The 19,213-nt window shown below is 36.3% G+C and overlaps 1 protein-coding gene across 2 annotated transcripts; it reads right to left on the bottom strand.

The window, feature by feature from the left end:
- Positions 1 to 65: 65 nt before the first annotated feature.
- HJURP (Holliday junction recognition protein) lies at positions 66 to 18,291 on the bottom strand. 2 transcript variants are annotated; one of them, XM_071757558.1, is made up of 13 exons: positions 18,065 to 18,291; positions 16,868 to 16,934; positions 16,300 to 16,364; positions 15,086 to 15,116; positions 12,807 to 12,862; positions 12,066 to 12,105; positions 8,520 to 8,581; positions 7,472 to 7,570; positions 6,643 to 6,703; positions 4,115 to 5,703; positions 3,531 to 3,594; positions 2,223 to 2,310; positions 66 to 748 (listed from the first exon to the last, which is right to left on the bottom strand). In XM_071757558.1, exons 1-13 carry the CDS (start codon positions 18,140 to 18,142, stop codon positions 703 to 705), a joined length of 2,346 nt encoding a protein of 781 aa, XP_071613659.1. In that variant the 5' UTR covers positions 18,143 to 18,291; the 3' UTR covers positions 66 to 702. The 2 variants fall into 2 exon arrangements, with proteins under 2 accessions (XP_071613659.1, XP_071613650.1); XM_071757549.1 differs by having other exon boundaries at positions 15,086 to 15,113; positions 18,065 to 18,272.
- Positions 18,292 to 19,213: the final 922 nt, after the last annotated feature.

Here is a 19,213-nt window from a genome sequence, read left to right as displayed (position 1 = left end):
GGAGGAGTTTGTAGACCTACAGCAAAGAAACAACATATGAAATAAAATAAAATGCTGAAAGCATGTTTTTACTTAGAACAGGTTTTTTTATTGAGATCATATATCAAGAAGGATTGTCAGAACACATGCTCTAAAACTTACAAAATTTTATTAAAACACCAATTTTGCATAGAAAATTTGACATTAAAATTACATAGCAGGCTTATTACAAACCTTAGGATACAATTCTGTGTTTGGATCATCCATCCCATCTTATATTTTTTCATTCATTTGGTATAAATATAGCTATAAAGCATGATTAGGGAGGAATTCACCAGAAAGAGCTTTCTTGCCTTATTACTAATATGTTAAGAATCAAAGCTTATTAACAGACAAAAAGATTATACAGATAGTATTCTGCTATAATGAACACTACTAAATACAAACTTTTAAACATAGCCATAGAAAGGAACCCTTGCTCTTTGAAATACCTGCTTTTAGCCAAAAGAGTAAAAGGTACCTTTTCAGAAGGGACTAACCTTTTTGTATTTCTAAATTTTTGTATAAAAGCGAAGCATAAATCAGCAATAACTGTATATTTTGTACATAGAACCATTCTTCATTCTTGGAAGAAGAAAAAAAAGAAAAATCAAACTTGTTGTCTTTGTAGCAGTCCATGAATGCTTCTTAATTAGTTTTACCAGGACATCATCCAAGAGAATGTCAGAATTTGTCTTTCCCATCAGTGTAGCTTAGTTTTCTGAATACTCTGTAAGAAAGAATTATTTAGATGACAAAACAAATTAGACAAAAACACTATGCTTGCTGAAACTGTGAACAGATGAACAGAATAAAAATGAAACAAAACATATAGCAAGATAGCTGAACATTTTGACTGTAAATAAACTCTTTGTCTGCATTACTATGTGCTTTTAGCTGAAGAGGAAAGTTTTCATCTGAGGTAATTTTAATGTCTCAGTAATGCTATTTATTAATTATATAAACACCTATTAAACTTAGAGTGGTAATCTTTGAATGTATTCACAAATAGCTAAAACCAAAAAGATACAAATGAGAATACAATTATTTCCTTGCATATTGCTTAAGAAATGGCATCTTTTTTTTAACATCTATTTTAAATTATTTTGGTTTGCATCTGGCAATAAGTACAGAAGTAAAAGCTGTGGGACAGCACTCACAAGCAGCCAAAGGAAAGTTTATCAGCTACGTACATTTCCTTTCCATAATAATGCTCTGGATAAAGGCAATCAAGTTCCAGAAAGGAAGACAACGTTCCCTTTCTTTCCACAACCATTCATGACAACATACAGCATTTTTCCACACGGCTTAGGCCTAAAACATCTGAGGGCTCAGAAGGCATTATAGAAGAGCTGCACTCCTGGGAAACATATATGTCCCAGAATATCCCACCACAGGCCTAAGGAAGCTTGTCAGCTGACAGTCTGTTCTGGCTACAAACCAGCAAGCACGCATGTGAAATTATGAAACAAAGAAATCGATTTTATTCCAGATGGCTTGGTAAGAAAGCACTCAGTGAAATCCTGATTTCAATTACTCATCTCATAGTATAGAATCATAGATTTGCTTTGGTAGGAAAAGAGCTTTAATATGACCAAATCCAGCCATTAACCTCACATACTGCTCAGTCCACCACTAAACTATGTCCTAAGCATCATCTACATGTCTTTTAAACACCTCTGGGGATGGGTACTGCACCACTTCCCCAGACAGGCTGGTCCAGTGCCTGACAACCCTTTCAGTAAACAGTTTTTTCCTAGTATCCAATCTAAACCTCCTCTGGCACAATGTGAAGTACTTTCTTCTTGTTCTATAATTGTTACGTGGGAAAAGACTGACCCCTACAGCCTCCTTTCATAGAGCTGTAGAGAGTGATAAGGTCTCCTCTCAGCCTCCTTCCCTCCAGACTAAACAACCCCAGGTCCCTCAGAGACTCCTCCTAAAACTTTCTCCAGACCTTTCACCAGCTTTGCTGCCTTTCCCTGGACACGCTCCAGCAGCTCAATGTCTTCTTGCACTGAGGGGCCCAGAACTGAAAACTGAATTTGAGGTGCAGCCTCACCAGAGCCAAGTCCAGGGATATGATCACTTCCCCAGCCCTGCTGGCCACATTGTTTCTGATACAAGCCAGGATGCTACAGGCCTTCTTGACCACCAGAGGTACACTGCTGGCTCACATTCAAGGCACTGAGAGGACAGGTTACCTTTGGCAACACTTCTGTTCACTTCTGAGACAAGTGTCACTCTTCATGGCCTTAGGCCAAGCAGAGGGGACATCTGCAATCCCAGATTCTGGGGATGAGAAACAGTAGTATGAAAAGGTTAAGAGCAGTGCTGACTAGAATGGACAGTCAGTATGTTGTTAAACTATTAGACTTTAGTGGCATACTCCACTGAGCACATTTGCATTTGAAAATATTCTGAGGCCAAAGTTTCTGGAAAAACTACATATAAGCTAGGTTTCTTAAAAATGCTTATAAATTGTTGCCTTTAGAAAAAGGTTGTAGGAGCTGTTCATACCAGAAAAAAATGTAACACATGAAGTATGAGTTAAAATCTGGGGAAGGAAAGACAGATGGGATCAGGCCACCTGAAATAATAAATTTATTACAATTCATCAGTAATAAAAATGCAGCAAGGCAAGAACATGCACACAAATGCATTTTTTTTCTGCCAGTCTCTTGTTTGTATACCAGTTGACAGTATTTCAAGTCTTCTCTGGTATTTTCCTTTACCTATTTGTCATTTTTTTATCTTGGTGACAAGGTTCATAAAAATAAAAAAATCAAAAATATACATGGGTGATTTAACTTAGTAGGAACGAGTTATGTTATAAACATGTCTCAATCAAAAACAGATTTTAAAAAGGAAATTTAAAAATTAGCATCTAAAATCTTAAACTAATTGTTTGTTTGGTTATGTTTTTTAGTTGGGTTTGTTTTGTTTTTATTAATAATATTCTACTGTCCTGAATTAGCAGAATTCTTTTTATCCAGATTAATCATCTAATGCATCTAAGCAAGTGACTGTAGCCATGCAATTATTCAGTCACAAGTTTTTGGGAAGCTAAGGAATCTAAACAGAAGCATTCAAGTATAGGATTAATAAACTACGCATTTCCTGCTGAACATTTATATACAGAAAATAAAAGCAACAGCAAACTTTAACTAAAACAAAATAAAAAAGAAAGAGGAAAAACCCCAGTAGATGTAAGCAACACTTTAGTATGAATAACTAAAACAAAATAAAAAAGAAAGAGGAAAAACCCCAGTAGATGTAAGCAACACTTTAGTACGAATAATCCTAGTTAAACTAAAGAAAAACTTCTTACATAGCTGTTAAGATGCAATTTAGGAAACCCTTTTCTACTTAGATTCCTTACTTAAAGGAATGCTTAAACATAATTACTCCTGAGAAAGAAGAGCTGTCACCTAGGTTGTGATCGATTGAGATCTGTAGATTTACACTTCAAGGAGGTGCTTTAGATGACTAAAGTATTCTCTGAAACTAACCTTGCAGGGAAGTACCAGGAGCACATAGAAAAGTTTTATCGGAGGAAGCATGAAACCCAGAGTCCTGAAAATAAAGCATCAGCAGATTACTTCAGTGGAAAACCTCGCATATTATTTCACAGCTTGCCTCAGAAAAAAATACTGGGAACTCGGAAATAAGAGCCTGATTTAATATTTAAGTCAAAAAGTCTAATAATTCCAGTGGAATCCAGTAAACCTTAATTTGTTTGCCTTGCCCATCTATAAAATAAGTGAAACATCATTATTTCAGAAGGACAACACTTTAATTAACAGGGTCATTGAGCTTTATTTTAATCAGTGGCACAATTTATTTAAAATGAAACAATCTTTTTTTTTTTTTGAGCATTTTATAACCATAAATATTTTGAGCTTCCTCACATGATCCAGGAGGCCTGATACAAATATTTTTGCAAAAGTCTCCAAACTGCTGAACATATAAAATGACCATATTGATCAACTAGCACCAGAATTACGCCATCATTAGTTTAAACAGCTTCCAGCCCAAACCCATTTTTTAAGCCCTTCTCCACACAATCATTTTTTTAAACAAGGTCCTTACATACCTGACTCTGACAGCTGTGACTATCAAAAAAGCTGGGATTACTTTTATTGCATGTACTCAAAAATTCCATGCCAGCTGTGTGAGGATGAACATTTTTTCTTTGAGGAATCTGTTGACATTTTGTGGAAAGAAAATAGCGTTCTGGTATATTCTTCAGTCGCTTTACTGGTGAGCTAAAAATATCATTTTGAAAATTTCCTTGTCTTTTAACTCTGGAAATTGCAGAAGTTCGAACAGGTGAGTTAACAAGAGCATTTACAGTTTCAGACATCTGTATTCCCTCATATTTCCTTAAATTAAAAGCTCTCTGAAACCCAGGAAGTTTTGGAACAGCCTCAGCACACACATGCTCATAGATCTGGTCAAATTCTCTAGCACACTGAACAGGAAACCTCACAGAACCACTTAAATTACTCTTCAAGCATCTTCCTTCCACTTCAAGGTTTTGTGAAATTGGAAGAGGTTTTGCCAATTGCAAGGGCCTTCGGCTTTCTTTGGAACAGAGTCTGTAGTAGAGTTTTTCAAATGCATCTTCGTATTTCTGGGGCATCTTTGAAGGACTCAGAGTCACAGACAATGAGGGAAATGGATATTTGCCCTGGAAAGAAATTCGGTATTCAGAAGTTTTTTTCTCAGAAACGGAAAGAGAAGGATTTGGTGCTTTTGCAGGAGAACAGTTTGTGACATGTGTAAAAATACTACTACTGCCATAGGAACTGCAAGGAAAGGAACACAATTCTAATGCATCACCATTATGAAAGTCACTATTTTGAGCTACATTTTCTTTTACCAGATGAAGTGCTGTTGAGTCTGGACTGGCAACAGATGATTTAGAATGGCATTCCGAGGAAGATTTGTAAGCCAATTTTTTTGATTCTTTCCATTTTGAATTCTCCCATGAGACAGGAATCTGCAACTCATCTTCAACTAGAAATGTCTCTCCCATTCTAGGCATAACATTAGGAAAAACAGTCTGTTTGGAGACATTTTGGCCTTCTCCAGATAACAAATGATGTTCTAAACTTAAGTCAGAGCAGTCCATGTTGTTTTCACTTTCATCAGTGGAAGAATAAGGTAGCAGATCAGGTAAATTAGTAACAGAACACTTAGCAGCACAAAATTCTGTGTGCTCATTTCCAGAAGCTTGATTGTGGGTGTCTTTACTTCCACTGCTTATGTTGAGTAATGTTCGCTTCAGTTTAGGAGGTCTGAATCCTCTTATTTTGTATACAGTGATATTGAGCTTTCTACAACGTGATCTTCTGTGCTTAAAGTGTGCTAAAAAAGACTCTTTTTTCTTAAACTCTTTCCTTTGAGGTTGCCGTGTCATGAGCACTGTAAATATATTTAGCATTGCTGGATACAAGTCTGCAAGAGTTATATTGCTCCAGGAGCATTCCTCATCTGCAGACTGGTATTCTTGGAAGATACTATCATAGCAACTTTTCTTCAGTTCTGGAGAAGATTGATGCCTTGCTAGGGTTATTGGACATGGTGAAATGGGAAGACTGCAAAGTTGAAACTGAGGAGGTCTGGATAAAGAACAGTCATTTGACAACTGTTTCATTCTGCAAGCAGGGGCTTGGTGGCCTATGCAAAAAAAAAAACCAAACCAAAAACAAACAAAAAAAAACCAAACCACAAACCATGAAATTAAACCAGAGAAGAAAAAAAAAAAAAACCAAAACAAATGTATTAGGACATTTCCAGTAATGTACTACATGACTTATAAACACTTGCATTTGGTAAAACTTGTTAATGTACTGGCATATTTCATAAAGCTTTTTTGCCAGGCTAAATGGATGATCAGCATACAAGAGAACATGGAAAAACTTGAAGGTTTTTCCTAACAGTGTTGAATTAACAGACAATAAAATACAAATTACATTTTTTAGAAAGAATAGCTTAAAATAGTTTAATATATATATATAAAATATGTTCATTGTAGAGGCAGAATGCTTTGCTATTTGTGATTTCTCACTAAAAGGAGCAGCATTATCCTAAAAGTTTTATTACTGTACTTCCATATTACTTGAAAGCTTTGTATTTGGCCAGTACCAGTGCAGCTGCTCTTGCCATAAAGCATGATTAAGATAATGCTTTTTGTAGCTGCTAGGTTTGCATTAAGAAGGTACCAACTGATGAAAATTTACTAGCAAAGTAACACTGAGTACCAGTTGCAAGCAGTCCCAAAGACCTTCACTACATTCCTTTAATTTAAAATAAGCAAAACCAAGAAATCATTCTTTCAGTTAACTGAGCATAATGCTGCTCAGTTTTGTAACTATGCAATTCTTTTGTGGAGCTATTTAAGAAAAGATGGTTTTATGTATACAAGTTATTTTCTATTGTTGAAATAAATTTTACAATAAGCAATCATGTCTATCCAACAGAAAAGATTAGTGGGCTGGAAAATTAATTAGTGACTGTGTGCTTTCTATAAAGTAAATTTTTATTTCTAATAAATTTTAACAAGCCCACTTTTTGTAACAAACATGTTTGGCCAAAATGTAAAAGCTTTAGTTGTACCTATCAGTCCTCTCACAGGTGAAGTTAAATGAAGATCTGTCAATGTAGCTGGAGGTGCTATCTGAAAAACAAGAAAATAAAACAAACAAACAAACACAATCTAATATGCTGAATATTTTGCATATTTAAGGTAATGTCAAAACTTTATTTTGGACTCCTCCTACTCTCTCTCTTAGCCTACCAGGCCCTGTGCATAGTTATGGTTCTAAGGGGCTTAGTAAATTTCAGATAAGGAGCAAGGGGTCTAGTCTAAGACTTCAGTAAATTTTTTAAGAGTTACCAGTTTAATTTTCAAAAACTATTAATCATCTTTGCAACTTCTACATTGTGTCACATTTTAGCCCCTTTCCAAAATATGAAAATTTATACATAGGTATGTATGTGTGTGTATACACACACACACACACACACACACACACACACACACACAAACACACACACACAGAGACAGAAAATCTACAGATCTCTGGCAGCTCTAGTAGGAAACAGAAACAGTATCATGTAACACAACCACATGATCCTTCTCCACCAATCTCTCACCCCAAATGAAAATAAATCTGAAAATCAGAAAATCAAGTGGAGCCTTTTGTGCATCCAGGTTCAAAGAACTAAGTAAAAAAAAAAAAAAATCAGGTAATGGCTGCTCTGTTTCTTACAAATTATTGCTCTCAGAAACCTGAGATGCTGTGATATTTAAGTAGACAGCAGGAGAGGAAGAATGATGGAACAGCAGAGAAAACAGAATTAGAATTAATTTTGCTGCCCAGTTAGATAGTTATCTTATTCTAATTAGCTAACAGTGTATAACAGAACAGGAGAAATGCATCACCTTAATCCACGGAGAAATATTCCTAGTAGGATCTTGTACTATTGGATCCACTTGAATTTTTATGGTCTCTTGAGTGTTTCCATCACCTACATACTGATTCTTAAAGGAGGTGGAAAAAAAAGTAATAAATTAATAATAAACACAATTCTTTGACAAACCTTTGAAAAAATATTTAGACGTGCATTATTCAGATTAGGATATCCAACTGAAACTTATTTTTAATTTATAGATTTTATGTCAAAAAAGCTTCTTCCCCATCCTCTCCAAGAACAAAGGGCATGGTGAAGTCATATAAAAAGAGAAAACTAGCTAGTCTATTGATGCAGGGATGAAGTGCACTCTGCCTCAGAAGACTCACTGATTAAAAAAAAGTTCTAGTGTTAGGTTGCAAAGCACTGGCAGTTAGGGCAGCACATCTTCACATGTATTATTAGCACCCCATGAATACATATTCGAATTAAGGTATACTCTGTAAAATCTAAAAGCCTTTGGTGATAAATGGCAAATGCTTTCCATTACTGAAGCTCTTGCTTTTTGAAGAAGTTTGTATTAGCTGTTGGCACAGACATGGCAACAAAATTTTGGTAATTGTATTGAACAAGCAGAACACAAGCTCCACGAACTCTTGCGTTGCATTTTTTTTTTTTTGATTCATGTTACCTGTTTATGCTAGACTCTCAGGTGGGTGATCACATTTGATCATATTCTTACAAGTGTTTTCATTTCGTGATTTAGATGGTTATTCTTTTAGCTGGTTATTCTTTTTTCCATACCTACGGTAGACTTTCTCAAGGTTGATGCATTATACAGCTTTCTTTAGTGTACTTATAATACTAAGATATAATATTATTTCATACTCGTCTTCATGACACTGTTTATTGAACCTCTCATGTGCTATACTTTCTTAAAATGTGCATTAAGACACAGACTACATAGAATCTTCCACTGACAGGAGATCAACTCATCAGGCACATGTAAGCTATCCAATAGTTCTGACATTTCTATTAAACACACACTTACATTAACATTAGACATCAGAAAGTTTTACCTGAAAGTGAATGTTTTCAAATTTTCTTCTCACTGAAAGTATATCAGCATCAGTTTCTTCACCTAGAATTAGAGGAGAAATACTAAATAAAATTTAATTGAACTCAAAATCAAAATGGAAACGTTTTGAAACACAAACTGTATAACCGATTTCCTAAAACATGCCTCATTTTAGAAACCTGTTTTCTACACTAAAGCTTTTAATCCATATTACATTTCCATTTCAAGTCCAATTGAAAAGCATGATTTATAGGTTCATAATTGCCTTGAAGGGAAGGAAGAACGAGTGAAGATAGCTTGTTTGTAACAAGTTGGAGTTTTATGCTAACCATTTCAGAGAGAAAAATATTTTCAAAGTGCTGCTCTGCAAGATTCACTTTTGATTAATTTATCAGTCCTGCTTATTTCCCACTACATTTTCAAATATGTCAACACACACACTAAGGACCTTCTACCATGCTTAGTTATTGTTAAGTCTGCCTTAGAACTGCCAAGGTTAGAAATAAGAGAGAAATGAGAATATTGAAAAGCAACTCCAAATCTTTCAGCTCAATTTGTATGTATTTTTGTGAATAAAATGCAAAAAATCCCATTTTTTTCTAGATGTAGCCAGATCTTCTAATTCATCATTATCTAAACCCTCAGTCTTTCATCATTAAAAAACATGTGACTGCATTGTAAACCCTGATTTCTGAATATCCCTGGATGTTACATCTTTGTCCCATGATCATATTCACCATAGGGAAGGAAAGGGAAGAGAAGCATAACTCTAAAAAGTAGAAAAAAAAAAAAAAAAAAAAAAGTGGGAAAAAAAATCTTCATTAGCTAGCCACCATACCAATGCTTCTTCATACTACTCTTAAATCACAAATAACAGAATTAAAATCTTTTGCAGATAATCCCAGATTCCTTTTTTATTCCCAGTCAGTGCAACAATCACCTAAAGCTCTGTAGAAAGGTGCTGCCATAGAGCTAGGATAAAAATCTATATAAAACAAATGCTATCATTGTGGGAGACACCACCATTTCACATTTTCTGGTGAAAACATTGAGCAATCAGAGGGTTGGCTTTGACAGTCTACCTAATCCCAGTAGAATTATTTTATCAGAACTAAAACTCACACCTCTCAGATTATGACTTCCTTGTGACTAATAGGAGACAAGGTTGTGGTCATTTTATCCAGAGAAAACCAGTTACTTAAGAATTAATAGTGAAGGAAACAGTAAGAGTGTTAATATTTTAATCTGGAAAAGTTTCAGACTCCAGTTACAGTTTTAACAGCTGATACTTGCTGTCTACCATACAGCTTTCTTTTTTTTTCTCCAGTAGAATCAGACCCAAAGCTGGAATACTAGTCCCTAAGTGGTCACTGAGATGAGCAGACTAAACTGCTACAAAATGGAGATTCTTGAGATAAAGGTAACAACTATCCCAGTGTCCAGGAATTTTCACCTCCGTCATGTAAATTCCTAGAAAATATCTTGTGTCATAGAATGATTTGGTCTGTATACAAGTCGAATACTCTTTTAAATGTGAAACCCCACAGAAGGGTAATTTTAGTATGTTTGCAATGTACTGTCAATTATATGTCAAAGCACTGGAACATTGTTTATTAGCAGGTGACCATGCCACAGCACAGAAATGAAGAAAGTGAATTGTCTTCTCCAGGATATTTTGACATGTTCTGAAGTGCCAAAAGGGAAATTCAGAAACACCTTTGTTCTCAAGTGCAAAAGAGAGGAAAAATGAGGACTCCCACCTTTGTCTCTGGAAAACATGACCTATAATACAATTTATTTCACTAGAGATGGACTCAATGCGTTATAATTACCTAGCTACACCTTATTTTAAAGATTAACACATTAGTAAGGGCATTACTGTAAATTTTAAGTGTTGATTTTGATGCAATCTTCTAAACTTAAATACACTTAGATAAATATACAGTTCAGATTGAACCCTTTGCTTTCTCTCCAAGTGTTTTTTTTCTGTAACACTATCGTAACAGACAGAAACAATTCTTCAGGTATCACTCTACTTTGCCATGCTACTACCTGTGAAACCAAGGAAGGAAGACCCCAAAATTTTCCCCATTAAGGATAGACTAATGCTTGCCAGTACAGGTGAGAATGGTTTCACTTTATTTCTACCTGCTGTTGATAGGCTTTGCATACTTTTAGAAAAAAAAATGCCAGGTAATAGCTGGAAGAAACACTGCCTTCACTGAAAAGTGGGAAGCATTATGAGCAACAAAGATGGAAAAATCCTGCCAAAGCTGGAGTTCCAGCTAAAGGAACTAAAAAGAGACTTCTTTTCTTAAACAGTTAGCATGTCCTATTCCTTTTATGTATTTTAAAAAATAAATTTAAAAAAAACAATATGTAGGTGAATTCCATTTTTAGCGAGGAATCAATTCCACATCCCTGTGAAGCTAATTTCTAGGTCTTACTGTATTTAGAAACACCTGAAACTCAGAGGCTAGAATAAATCCTTTTAAGTCTTTTCATCCAACGTTCACAAGGAGGGGATAAACATATTATTGTATGGTGATATGAAGATACCATACTGTGAACTGCATCAGTCATTTATCCCATCAGAGCAAAAGACAAAAAGGACACTTACAAAAGTTTAGCTATAGATGCCTCTGAAATGAGTTTCCTACATTTCATTGCACGGGTTAAAAAAAGAAAAAAAAAAGCCATATTTTGTAAGTTTGCAGAACCTACTTTATAGTTTAAATAGATATGTGAAATTATACTCTCAAATAGAAGGAGGACAAATTTCAGATTGTTATTTTCTATATTCCCTCAACAAGGAAGGAATCATGGGCCTTGAAGACAGCAATGTATATGAAGCATCTAATTTATACCAGAGTATTTCAACACCAGCTAATCATATTTTGCTGCAACTGCTCTTTTAATCATTAAATGTTGGTTATGATCTTGCTGTGGTTTAATTTATGCAAAATAGTAAGTTTTTATATGTACCATAATCAAAACATCTTGAGTACCACAAGTTTTAAATATTTAAAAAACAGGTAAAGATTGTTACCACTAATGAACACAATCAAATAATTATTTGGGAATACAAGGTCAAAACCACCCCAAAACTTACCAGGCAGGCTGCAAGACTGATGCTGAAACTGTTACACTACTGAAGACTAACCTGCAGTTGAATGCAATATCCATATTTACCAGACCGCTAGAAATTGGCATATATATCATATTTATTAATAAAACTTTGCCGATTATGACAAAATTTTGATTTCAGGAGTCCTTCCTCTATTAAAAAAAGGCTATTGAATATATTACACACTGACTTTCCAAGGTATCAGGGATTCAGAACTGATTTTTCAAAGAGGAATGTGGATATCGATTTCATAGGATTACCAGTACCTCAATCTCTTGTTATTCCTATTTATTTTCTAAAAGGATTTAGAACACATATTACAATTATTTTTACTGTATTATAAAAGGATGAAAAAGTTCTTTGAAATAATTTTCATAAAGTGAAAAAGAAGGTAGCTAAAAAGTAAATAAGAAAACCTACCTGCATCAGAGGTATCCATACAAGAATTCTCAGGAGATTCCTTAGAAGAGTAATAAAAAGGAATTTTAAGACTTGGTAGCATAAACTATATTAACTAGTCTGTAGAATTTTCTGCTTTCACTACTTGCTCTATTGTTTTGGTTTGGTTTTTTGTTTGTGTTTTTTTTTAGAAGGGGATGGCAGGAAAGTGGTAATGGTGGTAAAACCCAAAAAAAGTTATATTCTACAAACTATGTCTAAATAAAACCATCTTTATTAATAAACCTGTACACAAATTTATCATGATTCACATCTCACTACTCAACGGAAAAAATTATTTTCTTCCCATCCCTTCTATATTCTGACAAATAATGCAAGGAGAGCTATCACACTAATGATCAACATTAACCAGGACATAAACATTTTAATTTTACACAAGCATGCACTTGGTATGTAAGGACACATCTTTCCTAAAATAATGCAACTAGATGCAGGGAAGTACAAGTGTAAATATAAAGCAATTATTTAATAACGTATCTAAAGTTTAAAGAACTGTAGCCAATACTTTGAAGTCCTCAATTTTTCTTCAGAAGTATTTATTTAAATACAATAAAGTGATATGATTCAGAAGTTAGGAGGTCTTTAACATTATAGCTGTAGTACAGAAGCACTTGCTTATGATTAATTTCATAGCTTTTGACTACATAAATACATTTTCCCAAAAAGGCTTTATAAAAAGTAGATGCAACATGGTGTCCATACCTCATGTACAGTTGAATGTCCATCTTCAAAATCATTGGTCTGTTGCTTTGGCATTTCTTAGCATGCAGGGGAGGAAAAAAACAACTCTATTTCAATTTGATACATCACAGATCAATATTGTGCCTGAACCTATTAATTCTGCATTGGTATATACTCTTTACTTATTTTGAAATATACTTAACACAAACATGTAACAAATAGAGAACATACAAAGGATGAAACAATGAATAGGCAAGTAGCAGAACAACATTCTAGTCACATACTAATTCTGACCTATTTCTGATCAGATGTAGATCTACCTTATTACGTTTTCTTCTTAACCCACGAAGCACGACAGAAAATACAGTTTACCCCTTTATCATATGGTACAATTTGTAGAAAAGGGAGACAACTGCAAACTTTTTGTGCATTTTTTCTGGTGTATGCTGAAAAGACTACAAAAACTACTACCTACTCAAGAAGCTTGAGGGTAGAGCTGCAGACCTCTTTTCCATCTTTTAAATGTTTTTTGGCAATGGGGGTCTTCCCAAACTGCTGTACCTGTCTTCCAGCGTAGGAAGACCCAACCACAATCTTTGTGGGTTATTCCCCCTCAACCCACTTTATTTCATAAGACGCAGAAGAAATATAGAGTAAGAGCTGTCTTAATTTAAGACATCTCCTGTTTTTACATTTCAATCCATATTTTGATCCTCATTAGCTATCACAACTCAACAGATTTAAATAAAACCCAGAACATATTAGACCCACAGAGAAGTAGATACCTTCAAATAAAAGTGACTTCCACACAAGCTTATGTCACCATTAGCCTTTAAGCCAGATATTACAAGAATTTAATCTTTCCCAAAAGACAAGACAAGTATCTCCAAACATGCAACTCTGCTGATACAAAAGCTGTAGTGGGATTTCTCATGACTGGATGCAAGCAGTAGACTTAAATAATAAGAACAATACATAAAACCAATTTTCTTCTTTTTCTGACTCACTCTAGCCACTATCAAATACAAACTAAGTACTGCAACACAAGTTTTATCAGTTTTGGACAGTGTATAAAAAACTTTTGTACGTTTTACATATTAGGCACCCGTGCTTATCTTCTAGCACAGTGCTCTTTGAACTTCTCTGTGTGAAGAGGTTCACTTTAAGTTTTATCCCCAGTTTGTCAGACCATCGTTCACAGTGGTTAATCCTACTCGGTGTCATCTATGAGGAAATTAAAGATAACCTCTCTTCTGATATTTACTTAAAGAAAGTATAAAATGATAAATTTCTCAGGACCAGTCCAGGAAAAAAAAAATTCCTCATGTTTCCTCTCAATCTGGACATAGACAGGTAACTCTTCTAAGCACTGTTTTACAACCAGTAGTAAAGTGATTATAAAACTACTCCCTCATAAAACTAAATGAAGTATAAAAGTAAAAGGCTCCGGGGCTTCAGCTTGAAACCTTCTCAGGAAATTTATGTTCACTATTTTGCAACAAACTACAGTAATGCTTCCTTAAAATATAGTAGCAATGCATTTTTTTTAGAAGTTAAATGAAGCATTTTCCAACCATTTTTGCATTGGAAACAAAGAAAATAAGAGTAACATGATAATGTCCTACTAAAATCCCTTACTGATCAAGCCCTATGAAACATAACAGAGAGGGCTTTGTTTAAAAAAATATATAAAAAAATCTCTAGGAAAGAAAAAATTTTAAGTGGCTAAAATATGATGGAAATAACGCTCTTATTGAAGATATTACATACTTGGTTGTCTCTTACTCAGAACTGCCATACATTAAAAAAACCCCAACAAAATACTCAAGATTGTTATTTTACTCAGTAAACTTCATGAGGGTACTGGACATTCTATTTAAACAACAAAAATATATTCTAGCAGTATTCTGAATTGTGAGTTGGGATAAATAACAAGTTATAGTCCAAGGGAAAGGGTTAGTTAAGAAGTATTTGGTCCTTAAAGATATTTTTAAGTGTTTAACTTTGTGTATCCTAACTGAAAACACTTATCAGGCTCACCTAAGAGTACAGAAGACAGATGGGACTTCTGAAGTGTCAGCCAGCCCCCTCAGATTTGTGTCATCAGCAAACTTGCTGAGGATACACTCTATCCCCTTGTCCAGGTCATTGATGAATATGTTGAACAAAGCTGGACAGAGCACTGAGCCCTGGGGGACAGCACTGGTTATAGGCCTCTAACTTGAGCCTGCTCCATTGATCACCACCCTCTGAGTTTTAAGTCAAGATCCTTTGGATAAGGTAATTTACATGTACTTTACCTGCATCTTTTTGCCTTCCTCTAGTGCGCTGCTATTAGAAACAGGAAAAAAAAATATGTCAGAAGACTATGAGAATAATGAAGTTACAACCAATGCCTTTATTTACTTTGGTATATCTTGCAACGAGGCACTTCCTAAATAATCATTCGTTTTCTTTCAGGTTTCTCATGGCCTGACCAGAAAACCCACAAAATACATGGTAAAAGTTACTTGATCACTCACTTTTGACCTACTGTTGCTGTTAAAATCACTCAAAGAACAGAGGCTATAGCTTCCTTGGCCCACATAAGTGGTTAAGACAAAGAATGCCTCCTACAGTCCTCAACTGCATTAAGCTTATTCTCTAAAGTTGCACAGCAATGCTGAGTAAATGATACACAAACTATTACCAGGAGTGGAAAAGGAAATACAGACCCTTTTCTGTCTCCATTAAATCCACTTTATTCCCAAGCCTGAACTTCACACCCCATTCCCTTGTTCCGTGGGAATAATTTCTGCATTAACTACCAAAGCACACTACACAACGTAGCTTTTTGGACAGATATTAGTAATGTAGTAGTGAGGTGACTTTTGAAAATTATGTGAGAAACACTGAGATTTTAACAAAACTCGCTGTTTTGTTCTTAGAGGGGAGTTTTGGAAATAGAAAAAGCAGAGATTGCTTGTTTAATGTAAATTAAATAAAAAAATACAGATCATATGTTCACAATAGTAATGGCTTTAGCCTAGCAGACAAGTGCTGAGATCACAAAGATCCTTTAGTCTCTCTAGCATTATTTTAGACCAAAAAAAAAAAAAATCTAAAGATGAAACCAGTATGCCCTTTGGATTCAAAAAGTTAGTTACCTGAAACAATGCAAATTAACTTCAATGACAATATTCTGATAAGATTTAAAAACATGTGTGCCCACAGCAAAGACAGCATTTTAAAAAGAAGATAGTTTTCTTGTGGTTTTTTTTTTCAAGGTTTACAAGTGGTGGTAACCATTGGTAAACTGTCATCTATTTTAGTCTCTCTCACTTGACAGTCTTAATCTATTTTAAAACCCTGTTTTAAAGAAAATGTTGACTTCATTGATTAATACCTCTTGCAAATATTATATGCCACAGAGAGATTAAAATGTATTCCATACACCTATTATTTATAAAGAAATACTGCTAGATTTGATTACATAGTAGAATTATATATTATATATTATTATATTATTAGATACCTTAAATAAACTCTTCTTCAGTTTTCTAATGTCCTTGCCTTTAATGTCCTCCCATGATTTTTGTCCTAGAAATAATGAGATGTCAATATAAATATAGAAGAAAAGCTATCTCTATCTGTCAGTCTAACAAACAAACTACTAGCAAGAACTTATATGGTAACAAAACATGATCAAATCTAAACAGCCTCCAATACATTTACTGAAACAAAAACTTAGATAGGAAAACAAACAAAAAGAATATTGCAATTTCGAGTTAATTTAGAAATAGAAATAAAAATTAAAAAAAACTTCTTACAAGACATTTAAACATTTATCATTGTTATCTTGAACTTTACTAGTAACTCTTCTCTGTTGCCTAAAACAGAGCACACAATGGACTACAATGGTGCATGTAAATAAATTCTCCAGGTATTACATGCATGCTTCAAAGTTTAATATGAAATGCCATAGCTAACAGGATAAAATTCATTGCCTGTTGCAAATAAATATTATATAACTGACAACAGCTGCATACTTTACTAAGTCTAAATATACAGATGTAAATAGTGAAGCTTTAAGAGGTTCTTACCCTGAGGTGTATCATAAGTGAGAGTTTCCATGGAAACAAGGTAATCATCTTCAAAAGGAAAATTATACTAACAAAACAAACAAACAAAAAAAGCAACCATTAAATATTAGAATAATTAAAACAATGTCTAACATGCACGTAAAGTATTGGTATTATACATTTCTGTTTTGACTAAAACATGAAATTAACAGTACCACTTAACATAGACCCTACAGCTCATGACATACATCCAACCAAACACTAGACGAGCAAAAATGTTCTAGAACTAGACTTGGCCTTATTCTAGTACCTAGACTTTAGCACAAAATATTTCCCAGAACAGCAAAGTTGACAACCCTGAATAAATACACCGATCTTTGGATGGAGGTGTTTGGTCCCCGCATCTTTACCACAAAATGGCTCTAAAGTAAGAATTCACAGAGGAAGTTGCCCACTTTTTTTTCTGTAGTTTCCTTGAAAATACCTCAACAGATGCTAGCTAGTTTGGGTTAAAGGCTCTATAAAGACAATTCAGATATAACTACAGTACTCATTTAATACTGGCAATCCCAGATATATGCTTTGTGCCCCTTATATTCAAGGGGATAGCTCTTTACTAGTTTATTCGAGGAGGAAAACAGCCTCTTCTCCTTAGTGGACTGTGATAGGACCAGAAGAAATGGATGGAAGCTGCACCAGCGGAAGTTTACGCTGAATGTCAGGAAACATTTATATATTGAGGGGATTTTCAGGCCCCGGCATGGGGCCTGGGGTGACAGCTGCTTATATGGCAGCCGGGAAAAAACAGGGACTTGTGACACACACCCCGGTAATGAACTGACGAAGGAGATTCAACCCCAGTTACTGCAAATTAGCGCAGAGCAGGAAAAGGGCGCCTGTCAGTAGTGACACACCCGGGCTCCAGAGGCGGTCAGGAAGGAGGGGAGCAGGGGCGAAGTGACGGGAGGGTCGCGCTGCCCAGCACCCGTCAGAGGCCGCACAAGGGCAGCCGGGCCTCTCCAAGCGACGCGGCCGCCACACGCCAGCTCAGCAAGAAAAATCACAAGCGGACCGTGCTCCTGAGGCAGGCCAGGTCCCCACGGTGCAGGGCTGAGCCCGGTGACGAAGCTTCCCCACAAGCCCCCGCCTCAGGACGGCGACGAGAGCCCCTGCCCACGGACAGAGGTGGCGGCGGCGGCGCGACAGCGCGGCCCTTACCTGCTCCACGATGCGGTTAATGGAGCGCAAGAAGCGGTCATTGCTTTGCCGCAGCCGCTCTTCCAGGTCGAAAGCCATGGCACTCGGACTGCTCGCCTCCGCGGCGGCGCCGGGGTAGGACGGCACCCCGGCGGGGGCCGCTCCCCGGGGGGTCCGGGCGCCTGGGCACCGAGCAAATTCAAACTGCGCGCCTCTTTCTGGCCCACCCCCTGTGTCGCCATCCCTCCTCCCCTCCCGCTTGATTGGTTGTCTCTTACGTCAGTCCTGGCACCACAGCCTATCAGAGAGCGCAGTTTGCGCCTGTCTCACTCTGATTGGCTTCTGGGGCTGCCTAGCGCCCACCCCCTCCTCTCCGCCTCAAGAGTTCTCCCGCTGGGTAGGAAACTCTCAGCGGGTCGGGAGCTGGAGGTGGGGGATGTTCCTGTTCTACCTAGCAACAGCGGCAGACCCTGAATTCCTATTGGCTGCGGGATCGGCCCGGTTCAGTCCGCCGAGCTCGGTGCTGGCTGAGCCCGTGGCATCTTACCGGGCCCAGCCTCCTCGGGACATGGAGTTCAGGCCCGCGTCTGGGGTCTGAGAAGTCCCTCAACGGGAGTGCGGCTGGAGCGAAAGCGACGATCCTAAATTGGAAGCGCTATCAACTACTTCATATCAAGTTTACTTATAATAAATGGTATTATTTTAAATAATATTTATAAATATTAAAAAAGTTATAAATAAATAAATGGCAGAAGTAAAGAAAAACGCATAGTGTCTTCAATTTTTAAGCGTTATTACTGTTAGGAGACTGAAGTCCCCACAGCCATCAAGTTCCTCATCAAGGCCTCACGCAATGTCACGTTGTAATTTTTCTGACACTGCTGTATGAAGCTTTAAATCACGTATGATTTAACAAGGTGTGGTGATAAACCAGTGACAAAAATAGTGAAGTCTTGCTTGCTTTTAGCAGGAAGAGAAAGAATAAGCATAGAAGTTCGAAGCTGATGAACTCGATCCCACTCCTATATTTATAATTCTCCTCCTACTGGGATGATTGCAGGACAAATCATGTAAAAATGAGATTTTTCGTGATGTTGACCTGACTGCATATTCTTTATTTTCTTGATAGCCACCTGCGAGTGCACTTGCAGAAGCTCTCAGCATTTTCTC

Source organism: Heliangelus exortis, chromosome 1, assembly GCF_036169615.1.
Source record: "Heliangelus exortis chromosome 1, bHelExo1.hap1, whole genome shotgun sequence".
NCBI lineage: Eukaryota > Metazoa > Chordata > Aves > Apodiformes > Trochilidae > Heliangelus > Heliangelus exortis.
Note: the sequence above shows the minus strand (reverse complement) of the source record. Positions and strands in the feature narration are given on the sequence as shown.

Bases quoted from the DNA above. Each gene is read 5' to 3' on its own strand.
- HJURP (XM_071757558.1), bottom strand. From the start codon at position 18,142: ATGGCTTTCGACCTGGAAGAGCGGCTGCGGCAAAGCAATGACCGCTTC. The intron at 16,365-16,867 runs GTAAGAACCTCT...CATTATTTCTAG, and splicing joins CACTTATGATACACCTCAGG to GACAAAAATCATGGGAGGAC. The intron at 2,311-3,530 runs GTTAGTTTCAGA...TCTCATCCCCAG, and splicing joins TCCTGGTACTTCCCTGCAAG to AATCTGGGATTGCAGATGTC.